Source organism: Lissotriton helveticus, chromosome 1_2 (assembly GCF_964261635.1).
Source record: "Lissotriton helveticus chromosome 1_2, aLisHel1.1, whole genome shotgun sequence".
Lineage (NCBI taxonomy): Eukaryota > Metazoa > Chordata > Amphibia > Caudata > Salamandridae > Lissotriton > Lissotriton helveticus.
The window spans coordinates 299,264,692-299,290,006 of NC_136058.1; the positions used below are offsets into that span (position 1 = coordinate 299,264,692).

General features: G+C 48.8%; 1 protein-coding gene across 4 annotated transcripts in view; it reads left to right on the top strand.

Moving 5' to 3' along the window:
* EIF2B3 (eukaryotic translation initiation factor 2B subunit gamma) overlaps window positions 1-6,431 on the top strand; it is a 635,310-nt gene extending 628,879 nt beyond the window's left edge. For all 4 annotated transcript variants that reach the window (XM_078671767.1, XM_078671768.1, XM_078671769.1 and 1 more), the window contains one exon: window positions 6,229-6,431. In XM_078671767.1, coding sequence (XP_078527893.1) covers window positions 6,229-6,281 — 53 coding nt within the window. In that variant the 3' untranslated portion in view covers window positions 6,282-6,431. The remainder of the gene's footprint in view (window positions 1-6,228) is intronic.
* Window positions 6,432-25,315: the final 18,884 nt, after the last annotated feature.

Here is a 25,315-nt window from a genome sequence, read left to right on the forward strand (position 1 = left end):
GTGTCTAATTTGCGTGTAGCGATACCGTTCCGTGTTCCCCATTCTGTATTTTTCTTGCAGGGCTTCAAATGTGATAATGTCGCCCCTGTGCCACAGGTCCCCTATTCTTGAAATACCTATGAGGTCCCACTGCCGGAAACCCTTGGTGTTAGCCAGGGTTCCCAGGCGGCGTGTGTCCCAAAGCGGGGTGGCCAACGTGAGTACCCCCTCCCATCCCAAGGTTCTCTGAGCTGTGTGCCAGATTTTGACTGTGTGGGCCGTCGGGCCAGTGAGTGTGTGACACCGTTTATTGGTGTAAAGGGCCTTCATCAGTTGGTCTGCGGGGAGTAGTGTTCTGTCTAAACTGTAAGCGGGATCATTGTGAGGGGCGTGTAACCATTGATTGACTACTGTCAACTGTGTTGCCCAATAGTAGAGTTTGACACTCGGTAGTGCTATCCCCCCGTCATACCAGCTAGGGATTAATTTGGAGTTTGCTATACGGGCCGGTTTCCCGTCCCAGAGCAGGGAAGATATTTCTGCGTCTATTGCCTTGAAGTAGGTAGGTGGGACCGGGAAAGGGGTGTTTTGTAGTGCGTAGAGGAACCGTGAGAGTGAAAGCATCTTAAAGAGCGCCGCTCTTCCCAACAGCGTTAGTGGGAGGGAGCGCCAATGTGCCACATCCGACCTGAGCCTCTGCAAGGGTTTCTGCAGGTTCTCTTCCGTAAAGACAGTGGCCTGTGGAGTGACATAAATGCCTAGGTATTTGAAGCCCCTGGTCACTGTTTGTAGTGGGCAGTCGGGAGGAAGCGTGGGCGTTGGGCCGTGCAATACATATAAGAGCGATTTAGTCCAATTTATGGTATATCCTGAGGCTTTACCATAGGTCTTGAGTATGTTTAATAGGGTAGCTATGGATGATGCCGGGGACATGAGGTAGATTAATACGTCGTCGGCATATAAGGATATGCGATCTTCCCAGCCCGTTTCCCATGTGATCCCGCGGACCATCGGATCTGTTCTAATTAATACCGCCAGCGGTTCCAAAATAAGGGCAAACAAGAGAGGGGATAGGGGGCACCCCTGTCGCGTGCCATGCCCCAAGGCAATCACGCGGGATGTATGGCCATTGGCCACCACTTGTGCTAGAGGAGCCGTATATAGTAGTTTGATCCAACTACAAAATTTGGGGCCAAAGCCCATCTTCTTGACTACTGCAAAAAGGAATGGCCACTCAACAAGGTCGAACGCCATATTTGCGTCCAGAGAGAGGACGGCTGCCTCTTCTCGAAGGTCAGGGATGCGGTGAAGTACCCCATTCAACCGTCTCAGGTTAAGCGATGTGTTTCGGCCGGGCATAAAGCTCGATTGGTCCGGGTGGATTAGTGTTGCGAGGTAAGGTTGAAGTCGTAGCGCCAGCAGTTTCGCCAATATTTTCGCGTCCGCATTTATCAGCGAGATCGGACGATAAGAGGACATGTGGTCGGGAGGTTTATTAGGTTTACGTATTGCTACGATGGTGGCCAACCGTTGATCCGCCGTTAATGTACCATGCGCTAGGCAATCCGTGTACATGGTAAGCATGTTAGGGATGAGCTGTCGGGCAAATGCTTTATATAATTCCACCGGCAGACCGTTCGGTCCCATTGCTTTGCCTGTGTGTACCGCTGCCAGTGCCTTTCCCAATTCTTCTGCGTTAAGGTCCCACTCAAGCTCTTGTGCGTCATCTTGTGAGACGGTGGTGAGTGGTATGCCGTGTAGGAAGGCTATGCAGTCTTCTTCTGTCATGTTACCCCGTGGAGTGTATATGTTTTCATAGTAGGAGGCTAGTTCTTCCACTATTTGTTGGGGGGACGAGGTGTGCGTGCCGTCTGGTAAGGTTAGCTGAGGTATCCATCTGTCCGTTCTTTCTTTCCTTTCAAGCCACGCTAACATTTTCCCTGTTTTGTCGCCCCGTTCATAGATCCTGTGTAGTGTATCTGTGTGTCTGTTTTTGGCCATTTCCTCTGCATAAGTTTTGTATTCGCTCGACGCCATAGTGAGCGTGTGTGTCGTTTCCTCTGTGGGGTTGGTTGCATGGGCTATTTCTGCTGCTAAGACTGTTGATTCTAGTGCTTCTATTGTTTGCCTTTGGTCTTTTTTATGGCTAGTTATGGCGGAGATGGCCTGTCCTCTAATGACTGTCTTGAACGCTTCCCAAAGGATCGATGGAGAGTCTACTGATGCTTGGTTTTCATCAAAGTATTGTGTGGTTGCAGTGTCTAATGCTTTCAAGATTTTGTGGTTTTTTTAAATAACCCGGGTAGATTGGGTATATTCTTTGTCGCCTCGTGGGGTGTGTAGTGTAGGTGAGTGAGACCGGTGAGTGGTCTGATATTCCTCTCGGTAGGTGTTCTATCGCCGTCACTCGTTCAGGAGGGACTGCTAATGTGAATATGTAGTCTATTCGGGAGAGGCTATTATGGGCTCCCGAGCGGAATGTGTAGTGGCGGTGAGTTGGGTGTTGCAGTCTCCATATGTCCACCAGTCCCATTGCGCCCTGAAAGTCTCTAAATAGTTGGTTGGGTCTCGCTGAGGGTCGCAGAGGTTGGCGATCTATCTCCGTACTGAGTACTGCGTTGAAGTCCCCTCCCACAATCATGTCTCCTTCTGGGAGCTCAAGTAGGAATTTTCCAAGATCTTGGAAGGCCCCTTGATGGAGTGTTGGGGGAATATATACTGATATTATATTACAGGTCCGTCCCTCCCACTGGCATGTAACTGCTGCAACCCGCCCCTGGTCGTCTGCCCATGTGTTCCTGACTATCAGCGGGGCGCTTTTGTTGACTAGTATGCCGACTCCTCGGGAGCCTGAGGAGAAGTCCGAATGTGCAACCATTTTAAAGCCCCACCTGTTCAGTGCCTTAGATGCTGTGCCTGTCAAATGTGTTTCTTGTAGCAGGGCCAGCATTGGTGCCTTGCGTTTTAAGTATTGTAGCACCAGACCCCTCTTAATTTTATGGCCCAGCCCATTCACATTCCAGGAAATGATCGTCAGTGGTGGGGATACCAGTGTGTTCCTTGGGGGATCAGGCCTCGGTGGTACATTGTCCGTCATCGCGTGCGTCGTAGTTTTGTAGTCGCGGTGCTGACTGTTGTGTAGGAGTTGGGGCTGTCAGCCAGACATTATCTGACAAGTATTGTGGGTCGCTTAGGGATCGGTCTGTAAGGTGGGTGTGGCGTATGGTTAGAGCGACAAGCTTCTCCCTAGAGCGTGTCACGTTCAAGGTGATGTGTCTGGGTGCATCGAGAAGAGCCTGAGCCCGCGCTGCATGTGTGCATGTGTGAATTATCAAAGCCAGTAACAAAGAACATGAACAAGTCAAACATAAAACGTGTGAATTCCCTACCCCCCTCCCTGCCTCCCTGCCCGGTGGAACAAGAACCCTCCACCTCCCCAACTGAGCAGAGTGCTTAAAGTCCCAACTTAAAGTTATAGTTCTAGTTTGTGGGGGTGAGACTTCTGCGTCCGCTGCCGAGTCCCTTCTCCGTTAATACCATGCAGTGAGTGTCCAGATCAGAATGTCTTACCTGCATGGGCCCGCTGTCCTACGGTCAGTTTCTTACCACGGCTGGCCCCCTGCTTCCAAGGATAAATGTTCTCTTATCTGGTCGCCATTGTAGCGTCTCTTTCACCTTAACCGGGGGTGATCTCAGGTGTTTCAGTCCAATATGCGGTGTCGCCCGGTTAGTGCCTGGAAGAGTCCTCCGGTATTGTTGTGTTTGCTTCTCGGCTATTCCGTTGCCGTTGCCGCGCTGAGGGCCACGATTCCTAGGTCCTTTGGCCGGTCTCCATCCCTCCAACCATTCATGGGCGTCTCGCGGCGACTCAAAGAACCATGTCTTCCCTTCTGATTCGACGCACAGTTTTGCTGGGAAAAGCATAGAATATTTGAGTTCACGTGCTCTTAGTTCCTTTTTTACGTCCGTAAAGCCCCGTCGTTGTTGCGCCACCGCAGCCGTATAGTCTGGGTAGAAGTTAATTTCTGCGTTGTCGATTCGTATCGGCGGGCGTGTGCGGGCTGTTTGTAAAATGGCGTCCCGGTCTCTGAAGTTGAAGACTCTCATGAGGATGGGGCGGGGTGCTGCCCCTGTTTTTGCTTTCCCTCCGGGTACTCTGTGGGCGCGCTCAATTGAGAAAAAATTTGATAGTCCTTTGGGTTGGAGCTGATTTTTAATTAGATCCTCGACGTAGAGATCCAGGGCATGGCCACCTTCCGTCTCCGGTACACCAACCAGACGTATGTTATTGCGTCTTGAGCGGCCCTCTTGGTCGTCCAGTTTGGATTTCAGCGTGGCGTTGTCGTCTTCCAACTGTAGGACTCTCCGTTGAAGCTCTGACGTGTCCTTCACTAGTCCGGTGGTTGTCTTTTCCACTTCCACGAGCCGGTCCGACATCTTTGCGAGGTACGCCCTTATTAAGGAGACGTCCGTTGATATCGTGCCCATCGAGGATTGCATCGCCTTCAGCGTGGACATTACATCCAGTAGGGTGACCTTGTCGGTGTCATTTTGCGTTCCACAGTTTTGAGGCGGCAAGCGCTGTGGGTCCCCTCTTGTTGCGGTGTTGTCTGGCGGATCTTTTTGGTAAGCAAACTTGTCCAGCCTTGGGGCCTGGTGGCCTCTGGTCCCTCTTCCAGACATAGCGGATGGCCCAAGATACAAGTAGCTGAGAGGGAGGTAGGGTCGTGTAGTGGGTGTGCCGTTTGCTCGCCAAGTGGAGGTGGTGCTGAGTTGGGTGTGGTATTAGGGACTTGCCGTTCGTGCGCCCGTGTGTTGCTCCCCTTGTCCGGAATGACGGCCTATGGCGGTGGCTGAGTCCAGTGCTGCCTTTAGGCCCGCTTTGCCGAGTTCGCCGCAGTGTTAGAGGTGGCTTAGTGTGCTTTTCTTTATTTATTTAATTATTTCGTCCTGTCTGGTGCAGTACAGTTGATGCCAAATTATCGTGAAGGCAGTGTAAGTGTTCCTCTAGGTGGGCCCCCTTGTGAGTCGTTGGGGTGTAGTATTGTTAGTCTCCCTTCACTCGCAATGTTGCTGGCGGCCGATCGCGGGCCGCTACCGAGTCCCGTCCGCCCCTGCACTTCGCGCCCGTACTGGTCGGGCGTCTTCCTGCCAATATCGACTACTCCGCTGTAAGCCCGCCACTGGTACCGGTGATTCTGCTTAGCGGTGGCGAGGGTAAGCTGTGCCTGTTCTGCTCCGACAGCGGTTCGAGAAGCGGCGCTGTCGGACGTACCTTTCCGCGTTCGCCGCCGGTCTCCGCCTCTGGTCGCGGGTCCCGCCGGCGCAGACTTCTACTGGAGTCCCCGGCTTTTGGCGCCAGACCAGGCCCCTGTGGTGGACACGGTGTAGCTCCTCAGGTGTCAGTCCCCCAGGGAATCTAGACAGTTCCGTGTGCACCGGAGGTGTAGGGGGTTCCGATGGTGCGGTAACGACGCTGCGATTAACCCGGATTAGTGGGCGGATTTCGCTGGAGATGGCTCGTTAGCTACAGAGCTCCGCTATGCTGCTGCCATCTTGGCTGGTGGAAACAATACTGTTGATTTGTATCATCATATCTCTGTATATGTCTAGCTTATAAAAGGGGAAACCTTGTCTGAATTCGAAAGTGTCCTTGGGAGTTAAGATTGTGTCTCGAGAGTTTTCTCTTGCCCTGTGGAGTTTAGTGGTTCTCCATTCCTTTGAGCATCGTAAAATAAATTCTAGAATTAACACACATCTAGTGCAAATCTAACCTTAGGCGCCAAATACCTATGCGCATAACCACGTCGCGAGTATCCAATTGCCGCTTCATGCCATTTCCTTGTATTGTGCAGTCATCCATTATGAATTATGTACCCTCCCTTTCTTTTGCTCCTTAATCATAGTCACTTTATATGGCCAAGGCTTACCACACACCACCCAAGGGGACTAATGATAGATTGGCAGCTGTTAAAATCTATTTGACTGGGCCTGTCCTTATTTGATATACGATAGAGCGTTTTACTTGGCGATTTTAGTATGTAATTTATTACATTTGATTGCTCTATAAATGTTGGATATATTTTTGGGGTGAGTTTGCGGCTGTATTGTGTAGAGGGTGTTGTGAAGTCTTAGGATTTTATATGTTGTACTTTTATGATCTGTGTTTATATCAAAATAAAGTTATGATGAATATGGTGATTTTAATCACCCGCTCTCACAAGTCTGCTGTTTGTTCTTCTCTTTCAGCCAAACGAGTCAATGAAATCATCGTGGGCAGTGAACAACTGATGGAGATTTAGTGGACTGGCTTTTGACCCAAAACATAAAAATAAAAAAACACAGGACACCAGACATGTGACAGAAGAGAAGAAATGCAGTGGCCACTATCCAGGGCTTCACTCTTTCACAGGCCCCACCTGTATTTCTCAATAAAGGACACGTGTTAACAAGTTCTGCCATTTTGTTACTGTGGCCTGGCACATGGCTGGATGCTAGTTTGTGGTTGGACTATGTGCACCCAGGCTCCCTGCTTCTCCCAGGATTGTTTCTGATGTTGTCCTCACTAGCAAGGAGTCTTTAACTTTTCTACAATAAGTATATGTAAGTAACTGATACACAGCACACACTGACATCCTATACATATTGTTTCAAATGCCCAGGTTTCATAGATTTTGCACCAAGATAAAATGGAAACAATTCAGTCGCTTTTTGCCCCTACATTAGTAAAGCCACAGACAGACTGTGTTATAACCCCTTCGCTGTGGGGGGTATTTTCCCGCTGTGCTGGGGGGGAGGAGGGCGCGCACAGCGCCCGCACGCTCATGACGAGCCGAGCTCGTCATGAGGCACGGCGCTCCGGTGCTCATGACGAGCTCAGCTCGTCACAGGTGCATTACCTGCCGTGGAACGCTCGCACAGCAGGGGAATTATCCCCGCATGCGAGCGTTCCACGGCTCATGACGAGCTGAGCTCGTTCGGAGCACCGGAGCGCCGTGACTCATGACGAGCTCAGCTCGTCATGGGCATGGAAGAGGTTAAAAGTACCCCGACAATGTTAAAGTGAAACAAATTAAGTTTGTCCCATTCACTTTTTAGGTCGAGGGACCGTAGGCTGGCTTGCCAGCCGGAAGTCCGGAGAATTAATGTGTCTTAGTGTGGCAGCTTAAACCCGCCTCCCTCCTCATCCCTCGAAAGATGCTCCGTCTCTTTCGGATTCGTGGGCGTGTTGGTGCTGTTCTTTCCACTTTTAAGCCCCGCCCCTTTTGGGGACGGCCAAACACGCCCCCGAATCAGAAATTTTTCAGAGCTTTGCGGTGCCATTTTTCTGCTCGGTAAACCAGGAGAGGACATGAGGTAAGTGTCCTGCCGTTTTTTTTGTTGCCTTATGCCTTCTAATTGTGCAGCGGCCTCTTTGTGGTGTGCTCGACTGGTCGGGGCGTGGCCGGTGTCTTCGGGCCGCAGTGGAGTTTAGGGGTCCCCTAACCTACGCACGTCTCTCTCCTGTGCCGGTGCAGCGCTCCCTAGGCTGGCAGCAGAGGTGGCGCTCTCACCTCTCCAGCCCGTCATGGGTTAATCCTGGCTGGGAGGGGGAGGGGTGTGCTCGGCTCTGCCCCCCTGCTCCTCTCCCAGTGTGGCACAGCACGCTCGGGGCTGCTGAGTGAGAAGACCCAGCAGTGCCCGTCGAGCAGCCCCACATGGGCATGGCAGAGGAGAGATGAAGGTGTCCACGTGCAACGTTACCCTCTGCCCCCTCCCCAAGACCCCCCCGGTAGCGCCCGACCTAGGAAGCCGCTGGCTTGGAGACGGCGCAAGGTAGGCATCAGCCACCTAGAGAACGACGTGTTTGACTTTGTGTGTGGCTAGCGCTCCGTGCGTGGAAGATGCTTCAAGGCGCTTATTTGTGGAAGTAGCTAACAGATCGCACGGTTTCTGTCACTTGTAAAAGTACTCATTTGCGAAGCAAAAGAACTGGTGATAGATGGCTGCCCCAAACTGTTTCCGATGCCCGTGAGGTGGCGTTGCATTTCAGAGATGGAAGTCACCCCTTGCCAAGTGCTAATAGCACCGCGCGTTGGTTCCCATGTGTACCTTTTGCATTCTGCTGTGGTTTTACATGCCCTATTAAACAAGCACTGGCGTTGCCAATAGGTCTCGCAGTAGGAAAGTTGGAGCTGTTGGTTTTGTAAATGACAAAGCCCTTTAATTTTTAAAAAAGAAAACAAAAATAAAAGGCATTGTTATTTGCAATTGTAATAGCTCCAACTTTCCTACTGCGAGACCTATTGGCAACGCCAGTGCTTGTTACTCTTGGTTTCCCTGATATTTCAGCTAGCATTGTCTGGAGCCAGCCCAAATTAATGCGTTCTCATACCTTGCAAAACTATTATACTCGGTTTCTTTAAAAGTTGAAACTGTCACAATTTGCCAACATGGGCCACTTTTTCCGGTCTCTGATTAACTAATGAGGGCAACTTTTGCTCTAGGCCTATTTTCTGACACAGCCCATCAGTAGCGACTTGGAGGTCGAGAGGTGCCCACTTTGCAAGTATCATTTCCATTGTTTAATAGTCATACTGGATTCGCGCATCGCAGCGCATTCTCGTCACTTCTCCGCTCTTTTTCTGCAGGCCCCTGCCAGTGACTCACTGTGAAGTGTTGTGACCTTCTGCTAGTGTTGAGTGTATGGCAGCCGGGTGTTATGGCCCAACAACCCCTCTCTAATCACCCTCCCCCGGCGTGTCAGCTGCTTCCCTGGCAGTGCACCATGCCGCGTCTGGTTACAGCAGCGTTAACTCGTTTTAGCAGTGCCCTTTCAGGTCTTTAACCTGGACTGAGAGAGGTAGAAGCAGTAAAGAGAGACAGAAGAAAGAGACAACTGGAAAAAAGTAAAACATTGAGAAAACAGGAATGAAAAGCAATAAGCAAGAGAACGAACAAATGATAGATGGGACAACGGGAAGCAAAGAGAGGACGCACGAAGGGAAGCTGAGAGAAAGGATAAACGGGCAGAGGAGGCAAAAGAGAGGACAATGGGTATGAAGAGAAACAAGCGTTAAGAGCGGCCGGCCGGGAAACTGAAAGTACGGCCGGCCTGCGGCCGGCCATGATTCAATGGGAGAAAGGAGGCGAATGGCGCCGCTGCGTCATAGTTTCCCGGAAGCCCGTGGGCCTTCTGTTCCTCTAGGCCTGACACAGCGTGGTAAGTCTCAGATTTGGGTCATGGTGGCTGGGACCAGTGTCGGAGGCGGGGGGGGTGGGGGTGGGGGGGAGTGCTGTGGTATGAGAGTGAGAATAAACAACTAGGACCTGGCAGGGGTGTTTGCTCTCTTCCTGTATTCTGAACGTGGTGTCTCTTGGCGCGGGCGCGAGAACAAACTGGAGGAAAGGCTCATGGGTTCACTGTGAGAAGAGAATGACGATGGGTGAGAGAATAAATAGAACGTGTGGGGTAAATTAAGGAGAAAGGACTGAGGGGCTGATGTAAAAGAGGGGCCAAGGAACACAGGAGCTGGAGGCAAAGACACAAAGGACAGTGAGACAATGAATAAGGGGACGATGAAGGAGGAGTAGAGAAAAGATGAGAAAGAGAAAAGAAAACGCGAGGAAGTGATAGAACGAACAAATGATAGATGGGACAACGGGAAGCAAAGAGAGGACGTGAGACGATGGGTGAGAGAATAAATAGAACGTGTGGGAAACTGAAAGTACGAATTAGGGGAGGAGAAGCCGCAGAGCGCACGCTGGGCGAAGCCCTTTGATGTGCTGTGCGGCCGTGAATGCGCGTGCTTGTTTTGTCACGTGATTCACGTGAACTCTAAGAAAACCGCAGCGCAAGAAGCCCTTGGTTTGACGAGGATTTCGAGCACTTGAATTCTCGCTCCCTCAATGCGCTTGCGCGCATTGTAGGTCATGAGACCTAAAAAAGCAGGACTACAAGTACCAGAATGCACTTTAAACACCGGGACTGCTAGTGCGAATATCATGACTGGCTTATCTCCTCCGTCTAGGTATCCGATAACTTGTGGTTTTTGGCTCTGCCCTTTTGTTCCTTCCACATACCTCAGTGGCAGGCTGTAGGCTAACTACCCAGCGTGTTCGTCCATTCCCCAGCGCTATTTTTGTGTTAACGAGGAGCTTAACGAGAACAGCATGGCCGGCATGTTTGTTTTGGTGACAAAAGTCACATTTTTACTGCCTCCTGTTTTGGTTTGCAGCAGCCCCCTTGCTTTCTTCTGCTTTCCTGCCCGGTGGAGCTGTTAGCCCCGTGCGCTCTTTTTACTGCGCGGGGTTTATTTACCATATAAAGCCATGCACCCTGGTAACTCTTGCTTCTACAGGGAGCAGAGCGCCCGAGACTCAAGCATGGTGCACACGGGCTGTACACACCCACCCCCGCCCCCTGCCCGGGACCGGTGACCTTCAGAGTGCAGTTGACGTGGATTAGGGGATTTGGCCGATAAGACATTTACTTGGCTTGTGTTCTTTAGGAAACCTGCATTCCGCCTTTTCCCCCTGGCTTGCGTTTTTTGTGTCCATTTCAGCCTCCTTGGAAGCCTCGAGACAAAACAAACACCCCTCGCTCGCAGCACTGCCAGTCTGCTCTGCCCCCGTGGGCTTAATCCGGTTCAAAGATGACCTGGTTCACCCAAGCACTAATGGCTGAAAATTACTTTGTTAATTTAGAAGTTCCAAATGTGTAAAGTACGACAAAAATGGTTATTTAGACCCGAAAAATAGGTTGGCAGTAAAGGAACCGGTATAGAAAATGTTCTGCTTCAATGGTAAAGCGCTTTAACATAACTTTTTATATGTGGTTATTTTAACCCACGTAAAGTTTGTACTCTTTTTAACAACATTTAACAGATGAAAAGGCCGACTTCGTAGAGATTTAAATCTGTAACCTGCGGGTCTCGTAAGCGAGTGCTTAGCTCGCTGAGCTATCTAATTCGGTAGTCCAGGCTGTTTCCTTTATAGAGCCCCTGGGGGTGCCCAGGAGTAGGAGTCACTTACATTCATTAAGGGGGGGTTCTACTGCTTGCTGCCTGTTTCCTGTTACAGCCTGCACATCTTGTCTGTGATTTGTGTTTAAATGTGAGCTCTCGCGACAAAGTTGTAAACCTGATTGATTTGTTTTCGCTGTCTGAAGTTTTTTACACGTCATTGTTTGTCTTCGATGTGATTTGCGGCCTTTGAGACACGCCCGGGCCCCCAGGCCTGTATCTCCTGGCCCCGGGCCTCTGCAGACAGTTCACAGGGGCGCTTTTGTCTCTCAACAATAGCCCCAGAAGGAGCCCCCGTGGGGGGCAAACAACCCGAAACGTAATATAGTTGTCTGGCGGCCGCGCTTCCGACCACAAGATGGAAATGTGAGCACGTACCGGGTGATGTCACTTGGTGAGGAGCCCCCCCATCCGTGTCTTGAGTGGTGCAGATGGGTGAGGCGTGGGGGTCTGGACCTGTGGGCTACTGTGGGGGCTGCGCAGGATTCAGCTGCTAATGCCAGGTGCTGAGCCAAGGTAGATCCTATCTGATCCTGGCTGCTGCCGACGCTCAGTGTCTCGCCTTTGTTCTGGTGCACATCTCTGACTGGACACTCCCGTCCCTGTGGGTGTAAGGTACTCCAAGGAAGGCTTCAGCTTTTATAACGGAGTCCGCCGTGTTTTATTATCCTGATAAAGTGATGCAGGGAGATAGCCTGGTACTCATTTTAGGTTTCACCTGTAGAACACTTGCACTGTGCTTGAGAAAACGATTGTGTTTAATATAAACCTACAAGGGACTTATATCCTGCCTCACTCTCTCACTATAGAATACTTACTCTTTCACTTTTTACTACTCGCTCTCTAATACTCTTTACTAATAACTCTCTCCTACTCACTATCAACGACTCACTCTACTACTTGTTTTGATTGTGTTTTTCAAACATTTGCAAACACATTTTCCCATGTATGACATTAAATACAGACATGCAAACAGGTGTTTGAGAAAGGGAAGCCGGCTATCTCCGGACAGTTAGTGTTTTACATTTTTCATGAATACACCGAGTCAATTTACGTTAAAATCACCTACTCTCTGCGTTGGTAAAAGTAAAACATTGTTTTTTCATGGCAGTACACGAAGAGTTTCAAGGAAGGCTTTTAGTCCTTGCTGGAGTACACTGAAGTCACATTCATGCCTGACACCCCCTGTTGGTTAAACCCATCTTTTGCATTTGACACGCTCCGCTAGCTGCTGGTGAAATGCACTTTGAATAATTCACCAGTGGAGAGAAAAACATATTATGTCTCCTCTCTTTGTTGTTTTATATTTAATGCGTTTGGCTGAGGGTTGAATCTGTTCCTAGCTGCTTTGTTTACAAAAGTGTGTCAGTGGATGTAAAACCGTGCCCTGCATGGCAACTCTTTTTAAAGACCCTTCCACACTCACCTGGTGCCAGCTAACACAAGACGGCCTTTGGTACTTATTTTACACTACACTTATTTTAATGTGCATTCCTGGAAAATAGGGCCTGCGGTTGTGGTTGACTTTCGCTGTTTTTGGCGTACACACACACGCCTTATAACTCAGACATACATATACAAACACAGACTTCAACTGTCCGCCAGGCACACTATAAGTGGATGCACATGTACACAAACATACATGCACAAATACACATATGCAGATTCCTATACACAGACCAAAGCACACTGCAGGAACAAAACACACATAATACTCGAAATTGCAAAACTGGGCTTTGAAATTACCAGTACTGTTTGATTTCTCTGCAGCGTTTTAACGCAGACTGTTGACAAAAAGGCTAACTTTTTAATTATGTTTGACGCCCCCCCCCCCCATTGTTGCCAGTTCCACAATGAACACCGTCAATAGTTACTATTTCTGTATCCGTGTTACGGGACAGCTAGTCTTTGTGAAACCATTTTAAAGTGGCTACAAGTAGTGAGAGTACACATGAATTGAACTTTCCTAGCTGGAAGCACAGGCGGTTGTCGTCACCACAGCTTTGCGTTTTATAACGCAGTGGAAATCTTGTTTCAGCTACGCTCTGTGTGTGTGTGTGTGGGGCTCTTTGTGTGTGTGGGGCTCTGTGTGTGTGTGGGGCTCTGTGTGTGTGGGGGGCTCTGTGTGTGTGGGGGGCTCTGTGTGTGTGGGGCTCTGTGTGTGTGTGGGGTGCTCTGTGTGTGTGTGGGGTGCTCTGTGTGTGTGTGTGGGGCTCTGTGTGTGTGTGTGGGGCTCTGTGTGTGGGTGGCTCTGTCTGTGTGTCGGTGGCTCTGTCTGTGTGTGGGTGGCTCTGTCTGTGTGAGGGTGGCTCTGTGTAGGGGTGTAGCTATTGGCATTGTAAATGACAATGCCATTTATGTAATGATTAAGCTATTGGCAATGTAAATGACAATGCCATTTATTTATGATTTAAGAACAAAAGAAAAGAAATGTCATGAGCAATGCCAATAGCTCTACCTTTAATGATGCCGAGACCATTGCATTGTAAATGCTTGTTATACATGCGACAGAATGAAGTTAAAATGTGTTTGCAGCTTTTTTCTCTCCAAAGGAAGGATTAAAATGTATGTGATACTACTTTAAGGAAATACGGGTTGTCTTTAACTACACAACAGGATAAATGATCTGGTACAGATCCATCTTATGGAACAGTGCCTCGTAAGTTTTAACCAAATCAAGAAGAAATCATGTCCTAGGGGGGATGTCAATAAATATATATATATTTATGAGAAAGCATAATCTGGGAGAGATGGCTTGTCTGAATCCATAAGGTGAATCACTGCAGCTGTGAGGTCGTAAGCAGTACATGGCGGGGTCGCAAGTTACAGTTAGGTCAGTAAACTAGTAGTGGTGATTTTCAAAGTTTAGTTTAGTTTTTACCTTATTACAACACCTAACTATAACGACACTTTAATATTTGGTTCTGTCATTGAATTTCTGAAGTTTTCTAATGTAAATTAAGATTTGATTAGCATATTTACCTATAACAACTATATATATGTATATATACACACACACGAAATGTTACTGGGCCCGATTCACAGAATGAACTTAAGACTCAATCCTAAACTTACTACTATTTTGGTATTGACAGAATGCACTTACTACTTTTGGCATTCACAGAATGCACTTACTACTTTTGGTATTCACAGAAGTTAGGATTTTGTCTTAAAAGTGTCCTAAGTTTGTCTTAAGACAAACTTAAGACAAAATCCTAACATCTGTGAATACCAAAAGTAGTAAGTTAATTCTGTGAATGCCAAAAGTAGTAAGTGCATTCTGTGAATACCAAAATAGTAGTAAATTTAGGATTGAGTCTTAAGTTCATTCTGTGAATCGGGCCCACTATTAAAATTAGGGAGCTGTTAAATGACTGCACAGGTGGGTAGGCTGAGTAAACCGATGTAGATTCCTCTCTACCTATTTTTAGCCCCTTTTAAATACATTATGCTTCAAATTAGTAAAACCCACACTCACATTTTAGCCCTCTGGTTTTATGGGTACATTAACATCTCAGTGCTTGTTTACTTCAGCCTGCTCCTCAGGATAAGCTTTAACCCCTTCACCGCGGTGCAAATTTTGCTGCGGCACCGGGGGGCTAGAGGGCAGACACGGCGCTGCTGTGCTCGTGACGGAACCACGCCGCCATGAGTCACGGGCGGCGTGTGCTCATGACCGTGTGGTTCCGTCACGCCCCGCCCGCTCATTAATTCGCCCGCACGGGCGGGGAATCAATGCCGCGTGGGAGGAGCAGTAGCCGCATGACGGAACCACGCCGTCATGAGCACACGCCACCCGTGGCTCATGACTGCGTGGTTCCGTCATGAGCACCCAGGGGGTTACATTTAGCAGCTCCTACTCCAACAAAATTGCGTATAGGAATGCCCCACTTTTGTCTTGCATGCAAAACGTTAGTGTTCTAGTTGCTCTTTAGAACTTTGTCGTAAAGCTACAGTTGATCACTAGGTAGTTAACTGCTTGTGTAGAAAAGAAGTACATGTTTCAGTCTGCATGCCACAATATCTACTAACATGGATGAGAAAGATATTTGACTTGTAGAAAAGTGTCCTCTTTTTTTTTACTTTATAGAGCACTAAGCAGAATTCCGATGACAAAAAGAATCCCTCATTTTGTTATTTTCTAAAGGAAAGGCTTTAGGTCTTACAACTTTGTTTCCATCAAGGGGACATCTTTTGTCATAAATACAGAACATTCGCGCTCTAGTTGTTCATTAGAATTCTGTAGAAAGCAGCAGTAGAAAACTGGCAGACGTCTCCTAGTATTGAAAATACGTTTCAGTCTATATGTCAGAATGTTTTTCAGACATTTCATAAACACTGAAGATAGAACATAGGGAAGCACATGTTTTGGAACTGTTTTAATATCAAACGTTGCTACTTCAGGGCCTCATACCTAGTACATTCAAAATAATTTTTCTTGAATTGCTTAAATTTGTCTTCTTGTGACCAATTACGTATATGTCTCCCAAGGCTTACCAAATTCAGCCATCAAGTGTAAAGCTCATTCATGACAAGCATCCTCATCCGCGGCGGAAACTCCCATCTTGCCCAGTTATCAAGCTGTTTAAAACCAAAAAACCAGCAAAGATCATTTGCTCGTTGTGATGAATGAGCTTTACGCTTTTGATGACTGAATATCGTAAACTATGTGTGTCGGTGGGACTTTTAATGGAAATAAAGAGCAATGTTGGCAAATCCACCAAAGGTTAGTGGATTGCTCTTGAGGTTTCATGAGCTCTGCCTTATTCACTGCTGAGGCTACACTGGGAACCCTTTTCACTCTTGCAGGTAAACATGGAGAGAACATGGCAATGAGGCTCTTCATTCCAAGGCGACCCTCGATGTCAGGCTGGGAAGGGGCACTCCAGGTTCGGGCAGGCCTCTCCCAGTAGTCAATATATCCTCACTACGGTACATATTAGCAGCTATATCCAGCGCTTCTTTAGTGCAGGCAACTCTCAGGCCTGAGGGCATGGTCCTTACTTTTGAATAGGTGTAATCAACAGCAGGCTTTTCTTCCTCAATGCTGGAGTCTATCCAATGTTCCTGCTTAAGGTCCACTCATTTCCCCTGTGCAGGTGAATAGAGCTCCTCCAAATCTAATGGTGAATATGAACTCCACCCCAAGATGGCAACTGAGTAGACTGAGTTCCTGTTGCTCCAGCCTCACTGTGACTTCCTGTCAAGAGTCAGTACTGCGGTGGCACACTAGACGGCAGCAGCGGAGGCTGGCACCTGTCGGTGAGCCGTCATGTAGTAGCGGGGGCAACTGGCCCCAAGGAATGTGCCGCAGCTTCAGGGCAAGTTTGTGGCTGTGTGGTCTGGGTCTCGCTGGCCTCAGTCTGGGACTGAAGCACTGAGCCTGCCAGACGCTGAGACGGCCTGGAGACAGATGAGCTGTCCTGGAGGAGACACCCAACTCGATGGACCTCCTGAAAGGGGAAGCCCTTGAGGCCACAGCATGTTTGCTGGGATGAGGGCTCAGGCGGCATTGGAATTTGTGGACTTTGTGTGACTGGGTAGGAGAGCAGCAGAGCAATCGCCTTGACTCCCCCTTTGTTGAAGTTGAAGATTATGGGTGCCCGGTCAATACTTGCCCCAGGTAAGAAAATGATGAAGATTGTGGGCACCTGGGGCCTCTTTATAGCCCACCTAATACAAAAAGTGAAACTCAAGCTGGATCCTGACCGACCAGTTACTGCTAGATGCAGAGAATGTGCTTGACAGGGTGAGCTGGGATTTCCTGGAAGGTATCCTACATAGAACAGGGCTTGTGATGATAGAAAAGATCCTGACCGATTACCACAGCCTGGGAGACAAAGCATGTTTTAAACCGCATAACCTCTCAAGAAATTAATTTGTGAAACTGGACTAGGCAGGGCTGTCACTTATCACCCTTGTTGTTCACCCAGGTCACTAAGCCACTGGTATCACCCATACGAAAATTGCCAGCGATTTAGGGGAGGTAACTTTAGGCATACTGAGCATAAAATAATTCTATTTGCAGATGATATGCTTTTTATACTAGCATACCCTAAAACTATCATTCTAGATGTCATACAAGCTTTTTAAGTATTTGTGCAGATATTGGAATTCAAAATAAATTAATACATATAAATCAGAAATCCTCAACATGAACCCCCTGCCAGGACATGTAACTTCTCAAAACGTATACTCCCTTTAAATGGAACACATGGTTATAAATATCTCAATGACAATTACCAATTGGACTAGACATAACTGCCCTCCCTGAATTTACAAATTGTGTCGGGCCTGGCCAGAAGATGTTGGCTTTACATATCTCGAATTGGGTCCCTAGATATATTAAAGTACTACTATGCAGCACATCCAATGGGTCATTGTTAAATGGCCCCAATGAGAAACATCGGATACACACTGAACGGGCACTGTCTGGAAGAACATTATGTGATATGCCATGGCACCCTAAAGAGCATAGACCACACAATCTCTATGTTTCTGCTAGAACAAGATATGTGACAGTGGCAGTTAAGGGAGGCATATCACATACCCATCCATCACTGTTTACTCCCTTGCATCAGAGCCCTAGTTTTACCCCAGCATTAGAAGGGAAAAGGTTTGAAAGATGCCTTTGGGTGACTGCCTTATAGTCATAGACCTGTTTGCAAAGGGTTTATGGAGTGCAAACACGAGTTTGGGCAAAATGAGCAGGATAGAATGTAATATGACCAAATTCACTCTGGGTGTAACAACACGGCAGCCACCGGACAACTCGCTGCCTTTTGAAGCAGTTCTATCTAAATCTTAATCCACTAAAGGTCTGATCTCAAACATATATTCATTCTCAACGTTAGGGAAAACCTTACAAATTGGAGGTACCAGTCTGAAAGGGAGCGAGAACCAGGGAGGGAGGTCACAGACACTCATTGGGGAACTGTGGGAGGGTAGGGGGTGAATGCTATCAGGGTACACGGAAACAGCTTCGGAGTGTGGCCCACAAGGAGACAGAATATAGACACATAGTTTGTGTGAAGAAATGGCTCTTTTTCCATGATCACCCCTTAACGGTGGGACTGATGCTACAGGTTTTTCAGCTCTGAATGTGCACTGAGTCCTGCCAAACAGGCCTCAGTGCTATTGCTCTGACCATTAAAAGGTATGCGTTGAATTGGTGAACCCACAATTGGCATAAGTTTTTTTTCCCATTTATTTTTTTATAACTTTATTTAGCACATTTTGTAAAGACAAAGCAGAGCACAGAGTTCAATGATATAATGTAGTAGGTACATTACGACATCGGCAGTTCAAGATATTCATCAGTGCATAATATTACAGAACAGCATCGACACAGAGTAACAGCAAATTTGTGAATGCAATAACCCTTTCAGCCCACACATGTTGGTTCCTTACCCTGACCTTGTTGTGTAGGGGAGGGTTGCTGCTGTGAGGTCAGGAAAGTACGGAATGGGCCCCAGATATCTCTGGGTCTAGAAGATACCGGTACGGTACTGGCATACATATCACTTTTCGTTGTGCAAGTCGCCATGCTTTGCAGCCATCCCTTTGTCGTCGGTGCTCTCTTACCACCCCAAAATATCGTAACTTCTATTTTAGCTAAGAGTAAGGCGATAGCTGCAAATCTACGAACCTTTAAAGGGATTTGTACCACGTACCCCAATAGCGCTATCTCTGGCAGCGGTTCCATCGGAATGTGAATCATTGTACTAAGGAGTTTGTGGACTTCCTCCCAGAAATCGTGGACCCGTGAGCAGCCCGAGGCCATGTGTGCGAAGTCTGCATGAGGTGCTTGGCAGCGTTGACATGAGTGTGGTCTGGAGGGGTTTATCTTGTGTGTTCTAGTGGGCGTGGCATAGAGTCTGCGTAGGAATTTAAAATGCAATAGTCTATGTTTGCTATTTAACGACACCGTTCCAGTGACCCTGCAGCATGCTAACCATTGCTCGTCTGTAATTGAAGTGCCCAGATCAGACTCCCAGGCTGTAGGAGAGTAGGGTCTGCTATCCTATGGTCACCCCAAATTTTTGCTTTTTGCTTCACTGGTTTTCGACTACTGAGGCTGTGGGCCTGCTAATCAGACCCCCAGCCTGCTGTTCTCTCACTAAATTAATGACACATGTGCTATAGGCACATACCAATTGGAAATGGACTCCTTGTCAGCCCCTGTATAATGCACTATAGGTGCCCAGGGCATAGGGGCCACCAAGGCCTACCAGGGGCTGCAGCATATCTTTTGCCACCCCTGGCTGGTTCTTAAATTGACACAACTGGCTGATCACTCAGCTGGGGTAAGGTGGTGTAAACACCCCTTGCTTAGATATAGTATACCTATGTCTAAACCTATATCTGGACACATGTAAACCTGTGAGCCACTCCTATAGAAAGGCCTCATCAATCCTGGAGGCTGAGTGCGTGGTTTTATGTGAGATGGAGCTCTAGCCTGAGCTGAGCCTGTCTGCAGCTGTCGGGAACAACTCCCTAAGCTGTTTCAGGATAATGCCATACCATATACTCTTAAGTGCCTTATAATCCTCGCGGTTAAATAGCAACTTTGGTTTGGCTTTATCAAAACATGTCGTGTAAGGTGTCATACGATTTGGAATACCATCCCCTCGCCAGTTCTGGCGACGGGGATGGCATTCCACCCCTCTAGAGGGGTAAGACATGTTCCTTTACTAAATGCGGTTAATTTCTCCAAAGACCTTAAGATCCACAAAATGGATGCCTCTGCCACAGACAAATGTCTGGACCCCTGCAGTTGACCGAAACTCGACCAAATGGGTCCTGGACAAAGGGTTTCCTGTCACAGGAGGGTGTCACCGCCCTCCAGACAGGAGATAGTGTATTGTAGCAGGGAGGTTTGAAAGAAACCAGACACTGCTTGGGGCGCACAAGGCTGCCCCTTGCATAATCCGGCCAAACCGGTTCTGGGGCACTCCAGCCCTCGTGCCAGGGCGGCCTGGATCAAAGGAAGGGGGTGTATCCACCCACTTCCTGGGTCCCACCCATAGGAGGGGACCTAGCAGGTAATCACGCCCCCCAGATTGGAATAAGAGTGGGAGCAGTGCCAATGCACATCAGATTTCCTGGAAGAAACATTAGAAACGAAACTCTGGACCCTTGGACCTCCATCTCAACGTGGAAGCCCGAAGAATCTCCCTTGTGGTCAAGGAGTGACCACCCTGCAGCAGCAGGCACCATCCAGCCCTCGACGTCTACTTAGTTGCAGTTCCCGCCGGAACTCGAGCGACTGAGATCGACGAGATCAAGCTTGCCTGCCTTCCAACAGCCCGATCCACAGTCCCTGCAGAGCTGAGACCCGTGGAGGCGACCGGAAGCGTGGGGCACGCCATCTTGAATTGACCACGAGACGCTGACCGTGCAGCCCACGAGTGACCCTCGAAGCTGTGCACCGGGGTTTGAGAAGCCCCCACCCTGAGCTGCTCCTGAGCCGAAGTTCAGCCCTCCACACTCGACGAGTGCTGCGTGGGGCCCTTTGGCTCTATTTGGCTCAACGCGTTGGCCCGGTCACTTGCCAGCTGGCTAGTGGTCCCTGTGCCGACGAACTACCTAAGAAGACTCGTGAATCTGGTTGCTCCAGATCCACACCAGCTCCCCTGAAAAGGAGCCCCGACTCTGACCTTCCTGGTCCGAGTGAGAAGCAATCTTCCGATCCCGCGTGGATTGCTCTTACCAAGGCTTGTTTGCTCCAAACTTGAAGCCGACTGCACCGACGGTGAGAGCCTGCGTGGGACAGATCGTGACCTGCTCCTGGACGTCGCAGATGCCCCAGAGCCCACGTGACAGCGGAGAGAAGCTCCTCGACGACCACCTGATTGCGCCCGACATTGCCTGGTTCCGTCCTGGTTCCACCCTGGTCACTGCTGAGTGACCCAGACTCTGTCCCCTCTGCTTTCAGGTACTCTACAACTTGAGTCCACCCTTGGACTCCACCGGACACTTCATCTTCAACCTGCCTGCAGCCCTTTCAGCTTCAAGCACCAAGAGCCTGCGTGTCAAAACCCGACGCCACTTCGACCCTGTGCACCCACTTCCTGTGGGTGAGGTAACTTTGCTCCGCCGGTGTTCCCACACTGGTGCACACCTCTAGGGTCTGTGTGTTAAGTTTTGTTCCTCTAGGTTCAGCGGAAGTGTCCTTAAACTTTAACTCTATGACTTTTACCCACCATTGGTTAACATTGGTGCATGCGTGCGCTTTCCGCACATCTCCCGAATCCCGAGGGCCATTCCCGACTTCAGCATTGCTTGTCCTGACTGCCCCCAGCGATTCCCTAGGCCCTAGGCCTAACCACTGTTCGAGTGGCCTCTCTTATACCACTTGTTTAGTATATGGTTTGAGTGGCCACCCGCCCTCATCCATAATTGTGCAACTTGTATGTTTAAACAGTGCTTTTGATTTAACGCTTGTGCCCCTTTATTCATAAAGAATACTGGGGATTGTTTTTAGTAATAAACACATATATTTTTATAATATATACTTGTGTGGTGTCCTTTCATTTGGTATTACAGGATTGTATGTGGTAAAACAGCTCGCTTAACACGACCTCTTAAGTTAAGCCTTTAGGCTGCTTAGTCCATGCTACCCCTAGGATAGCTTGTCTAATAAGGTTGACTTACAACCAGACACCATAAGGGATTGTTTGGTCAGGTAGTAGGTGGTTCCAGAATTGGAAACATCCCCTACCAGGCCAACTTCTCACACAGGCGGAGCGGACCCTCTTGTCATCTATTGGCATCTCAGCGGAGCAAGCTTTATAAAGCTGTGATATGAGGTGCAGCCCATTTTCGCTGGTTATCACCAATGTTAGAGTGGGAAAGGAAGGTGGTTCCAGCGGGTATTCTGGGAACTTGGCTCATAGTGCTGCTCGCAGTCTGGCCAGCACAAACCTGTCCATGAATGTAGCCTCCGAAAGCACAGGCATATCCTCCAGATCAAAGATATGGCCAGCGGGAAAGAGATCTCCCATTGTATGGAAGTTAAATTTGGCGCAAGTCTTTTGGACTAGCTTTTCGGAGGTAACAGGCAATAAGTGAGCATTCGGTAGAGGAAGAGAGGAAGAATATAAAGTGCTCATGTGGGTGATTCTACTTAGCTTTAGCCATGCCCAGCTGGTGGTGTAAACTGGTTGTATGATTTTGGGATCTCGGGGGATACCAGAGGGTAGAACCGAGGCTAGCACATCAGGGAGAACAAAGTCAGATTCAGGGCGGAGGTAGGTAATTCTAGCATTGGGGTGATACCAAGCATGTGCAAAGCTGGCTTGTGCGGCCAGATAGCATAAGTGCAAATCAGGTACTCCATATAAACCCCGTTCATAAAGAGGAGTCATCACTTGCCATTGTACCCTGGGCGTCCTGTTTCCCCAAACTAGTTTGATCAATAAGGACCGCAGAGTGCTGAAAAATGTATTGGTTAGGGGGATCGGAATGTTCTGAAATAAATACAGGAATTTGGGGAGAACTACCATTTTTATCAGGGCTACGCGTCCTGCCATGGAGAGTGGAAGTTTAAGCCAGGAGTCTGTTCGTGTCTCCAGTTGGGAAATAGCTACCCCGTAGTTGCGGCGCACTACCTGCTCGGTATCTCGATGAATGTGGATCCCTAAGTATTTCACTGAGTCAGCGCACCAGTCTAATAGGAATTCCGAGGCCCAACGATGCGTTCCTGCAGTAAGCGGGAAGACAACTGATTCACACCAATTGATTTTCAGGCCGGAAAAACTGCCAAATCGGAGGATCTCTCTAAGGAATGGGTCAAGATTTGTTTGGGGGTCACAGACATATAAAATTGTGTCATCTGCATATAGTGAGACTAATTAGGGGCCTGTCCTGAATACCAAACCTCTATGGAGATGTTTTTCTTGAGAATGTCCAATCAATGGGTCCATTGCTAAAATAAATAATAAGGGGGAAAGGGGGCACCCCTGACGCGTTCCGCGCGATAAGTCGAAGGGGGCAGATAGTGTCCCGTTCAGTCGGAGCCTAGCTGTAGGTCGTGTGTAGAGCAGGGCTGTAGTTGCTATAAAGCCCTGGGGCATACCAATGCGCTGCATCACAGAGGAAAAACGGCCATTCTAGGGAGTCAAAAGCTTTCTCAGTGTCCAGTAAAATCGCACCTGTAGGCGTCTCCGGGTCTAATCTATGGACGGTGTTAAACAAGGTTCGAAGATTAAAAGCAGTGGATCTGTGTGGGACGAATCCTGATTGGGCTGGGGAAATTATAGATTCCATGTGGAGGTAGAGGCGACATGCCAATGCTTTCGCTAGAATTTTATAGTCTAAATTTAGTAATGATAGTGGCCTATAAGAACCACATTGGAGAGGATCTTTGCCGGGCTTTGGAAGCAATATTATTACAGCCTCTCTCAAAGTAGGGGGGAGCTGCTGGGTCTCTAGTGTCTCCGTGTAGACATCCAGTAAGTGTGGGGTCAGTAAGTCCTTGTATGCTTTATAAAACTCGGGCGTGAAGCCATCTAACCCAGGGGCTGTGGATGTGTTCAATGCATCAATGGCCTCATGTATACTGTCAGTAGTTATGGGTTCTACTAAAAAATCTTGCATACATTTTTCTAGGTAAACTAATGCTATTTCTGAAAGATATTCTTCCTGACCGGAGTGGTCAGGTCCCAGCTTAGTAGTGTATAGTGTTTTGTAATAGGATAGGAATTCCTCCTGTATCAACAGGGGGTCTGTGAGTGTGTGACCCGAATCTGATTGTAGTTCTGTGATAAATGCTTTCGCATAGGGAGGTCTAAGCATCTGAGCTAAGATTCTGCCGGGATGATCCCCCTCTCCATATACTTTGGCGCTATGATATTTACCCATGTATGAAATTTCCTTGTCAGCTGTTTCCCTATACTGCAGGAGTAAAGTTGCCCTCTTGATATCATACCCGGGGTCCACAGTCGTCCTTTGTGAAGCGTCTATCACAGTCAGGTCTGTTTCTAATCGGGACAGTGTGTTTCGTAAATCCCTAAGTGTCCCAGCACTTTTTGAAATACATACGCCTCTCATGTAGGTTTGAAGCCCTCCCACAATACCGCCACAGAGTCCACCGAGCCCACATTCATATCAAAGTATTCTTCAATGGCCACATGGAGTTCCTCCCGAAATTGCTTGTCATCTAGTGAACACGTCAGGAACCTCCACTGCCGTTCATACCCTTCAGGGCGGGGGATAAGCAACTCCAACAGCACTGGAGAGTGGTCAGAGTACGACCTGGCCAACGTATGTATGTTGTGGAACCATCTGGAGAGCTCCGGGGAGGCTAACCCGTAGCCGCTCACTCCCTCACCGTTGGTAGGATGTACGTCCCCGTCCGCTCCAGGGTTGCACCGCTATGCCTGTATCGCCGGTCGCGGAGCCAGCAGCCGGGAGAGACGCCGGGATCACTCAGTGGACCGCCATCTTGTTTTTCCTTGGCCGCGCGTCTCTCCGACCACCGCGCTCGATTCCTTGCTGCGGGGGGGTCAGACCTCCAATTGATAAGGCGCCATCGGGTGCTGTAGGGTTCCGACACCCCGTGCGGAAATTTGGGCCGCCAATGTGTCCTGGGGATATCGGATGGGCTACAAGACGCTGGAGACCTTAGCTCTGTGCGGCCATCTCGATCGCCGGGTAAGCCACGCCTACCACAATGCGATACAAAAGGGGATGATGGACGGAGCGTTTGAGCAAATCAAACACTTACCCCCAGTCAACTGATCTGGGTTTAATCCATCACCGTTCTTTAGCCCACTCAGCCACCCCATTTCAGACATGGCTATATGCAAATCAGTCTGACCCTGTGCCTCATGGGAACAGTCCAGCCCGAACTGCCAAGCCATGTCTTCCATGGACCGGAAACAAGCATCCTGGGACCGGTTTCGGATTCATAATCCTCATCAGCCAGGCTATCTTGAATCCAGTGGCCAAGTGAGCAAGGGACTCACGTCTGAGCATACCCTGCCACACTTAGGGCGAACAAAGCGATACAAAAGGGGATGATGGATGGAGCGTTTGAGCAAATCAAACACTCACCCCCAGTCAACTGATCTGGGTTTAATCCATCACCGTTCTTTAGCCCACCCAGCCACCCCATTTCAGACATGGCTATATGCAAATCAGTCTGACCCTGTGCCTCATGGGAACAGTCCAGCCCGAACTGCCAAGCCATGTCTTCCATGGACCGGAAACAAGCATCCTGGGACCGGTTTCGGATTCATAATCCTCATCAGCCAGGCTATCTTGAATCCAGTGGCCAAGTGAGCAAGGGACTCACGTCTGAGCATACCCTGCCACACTTAGGGCGAACA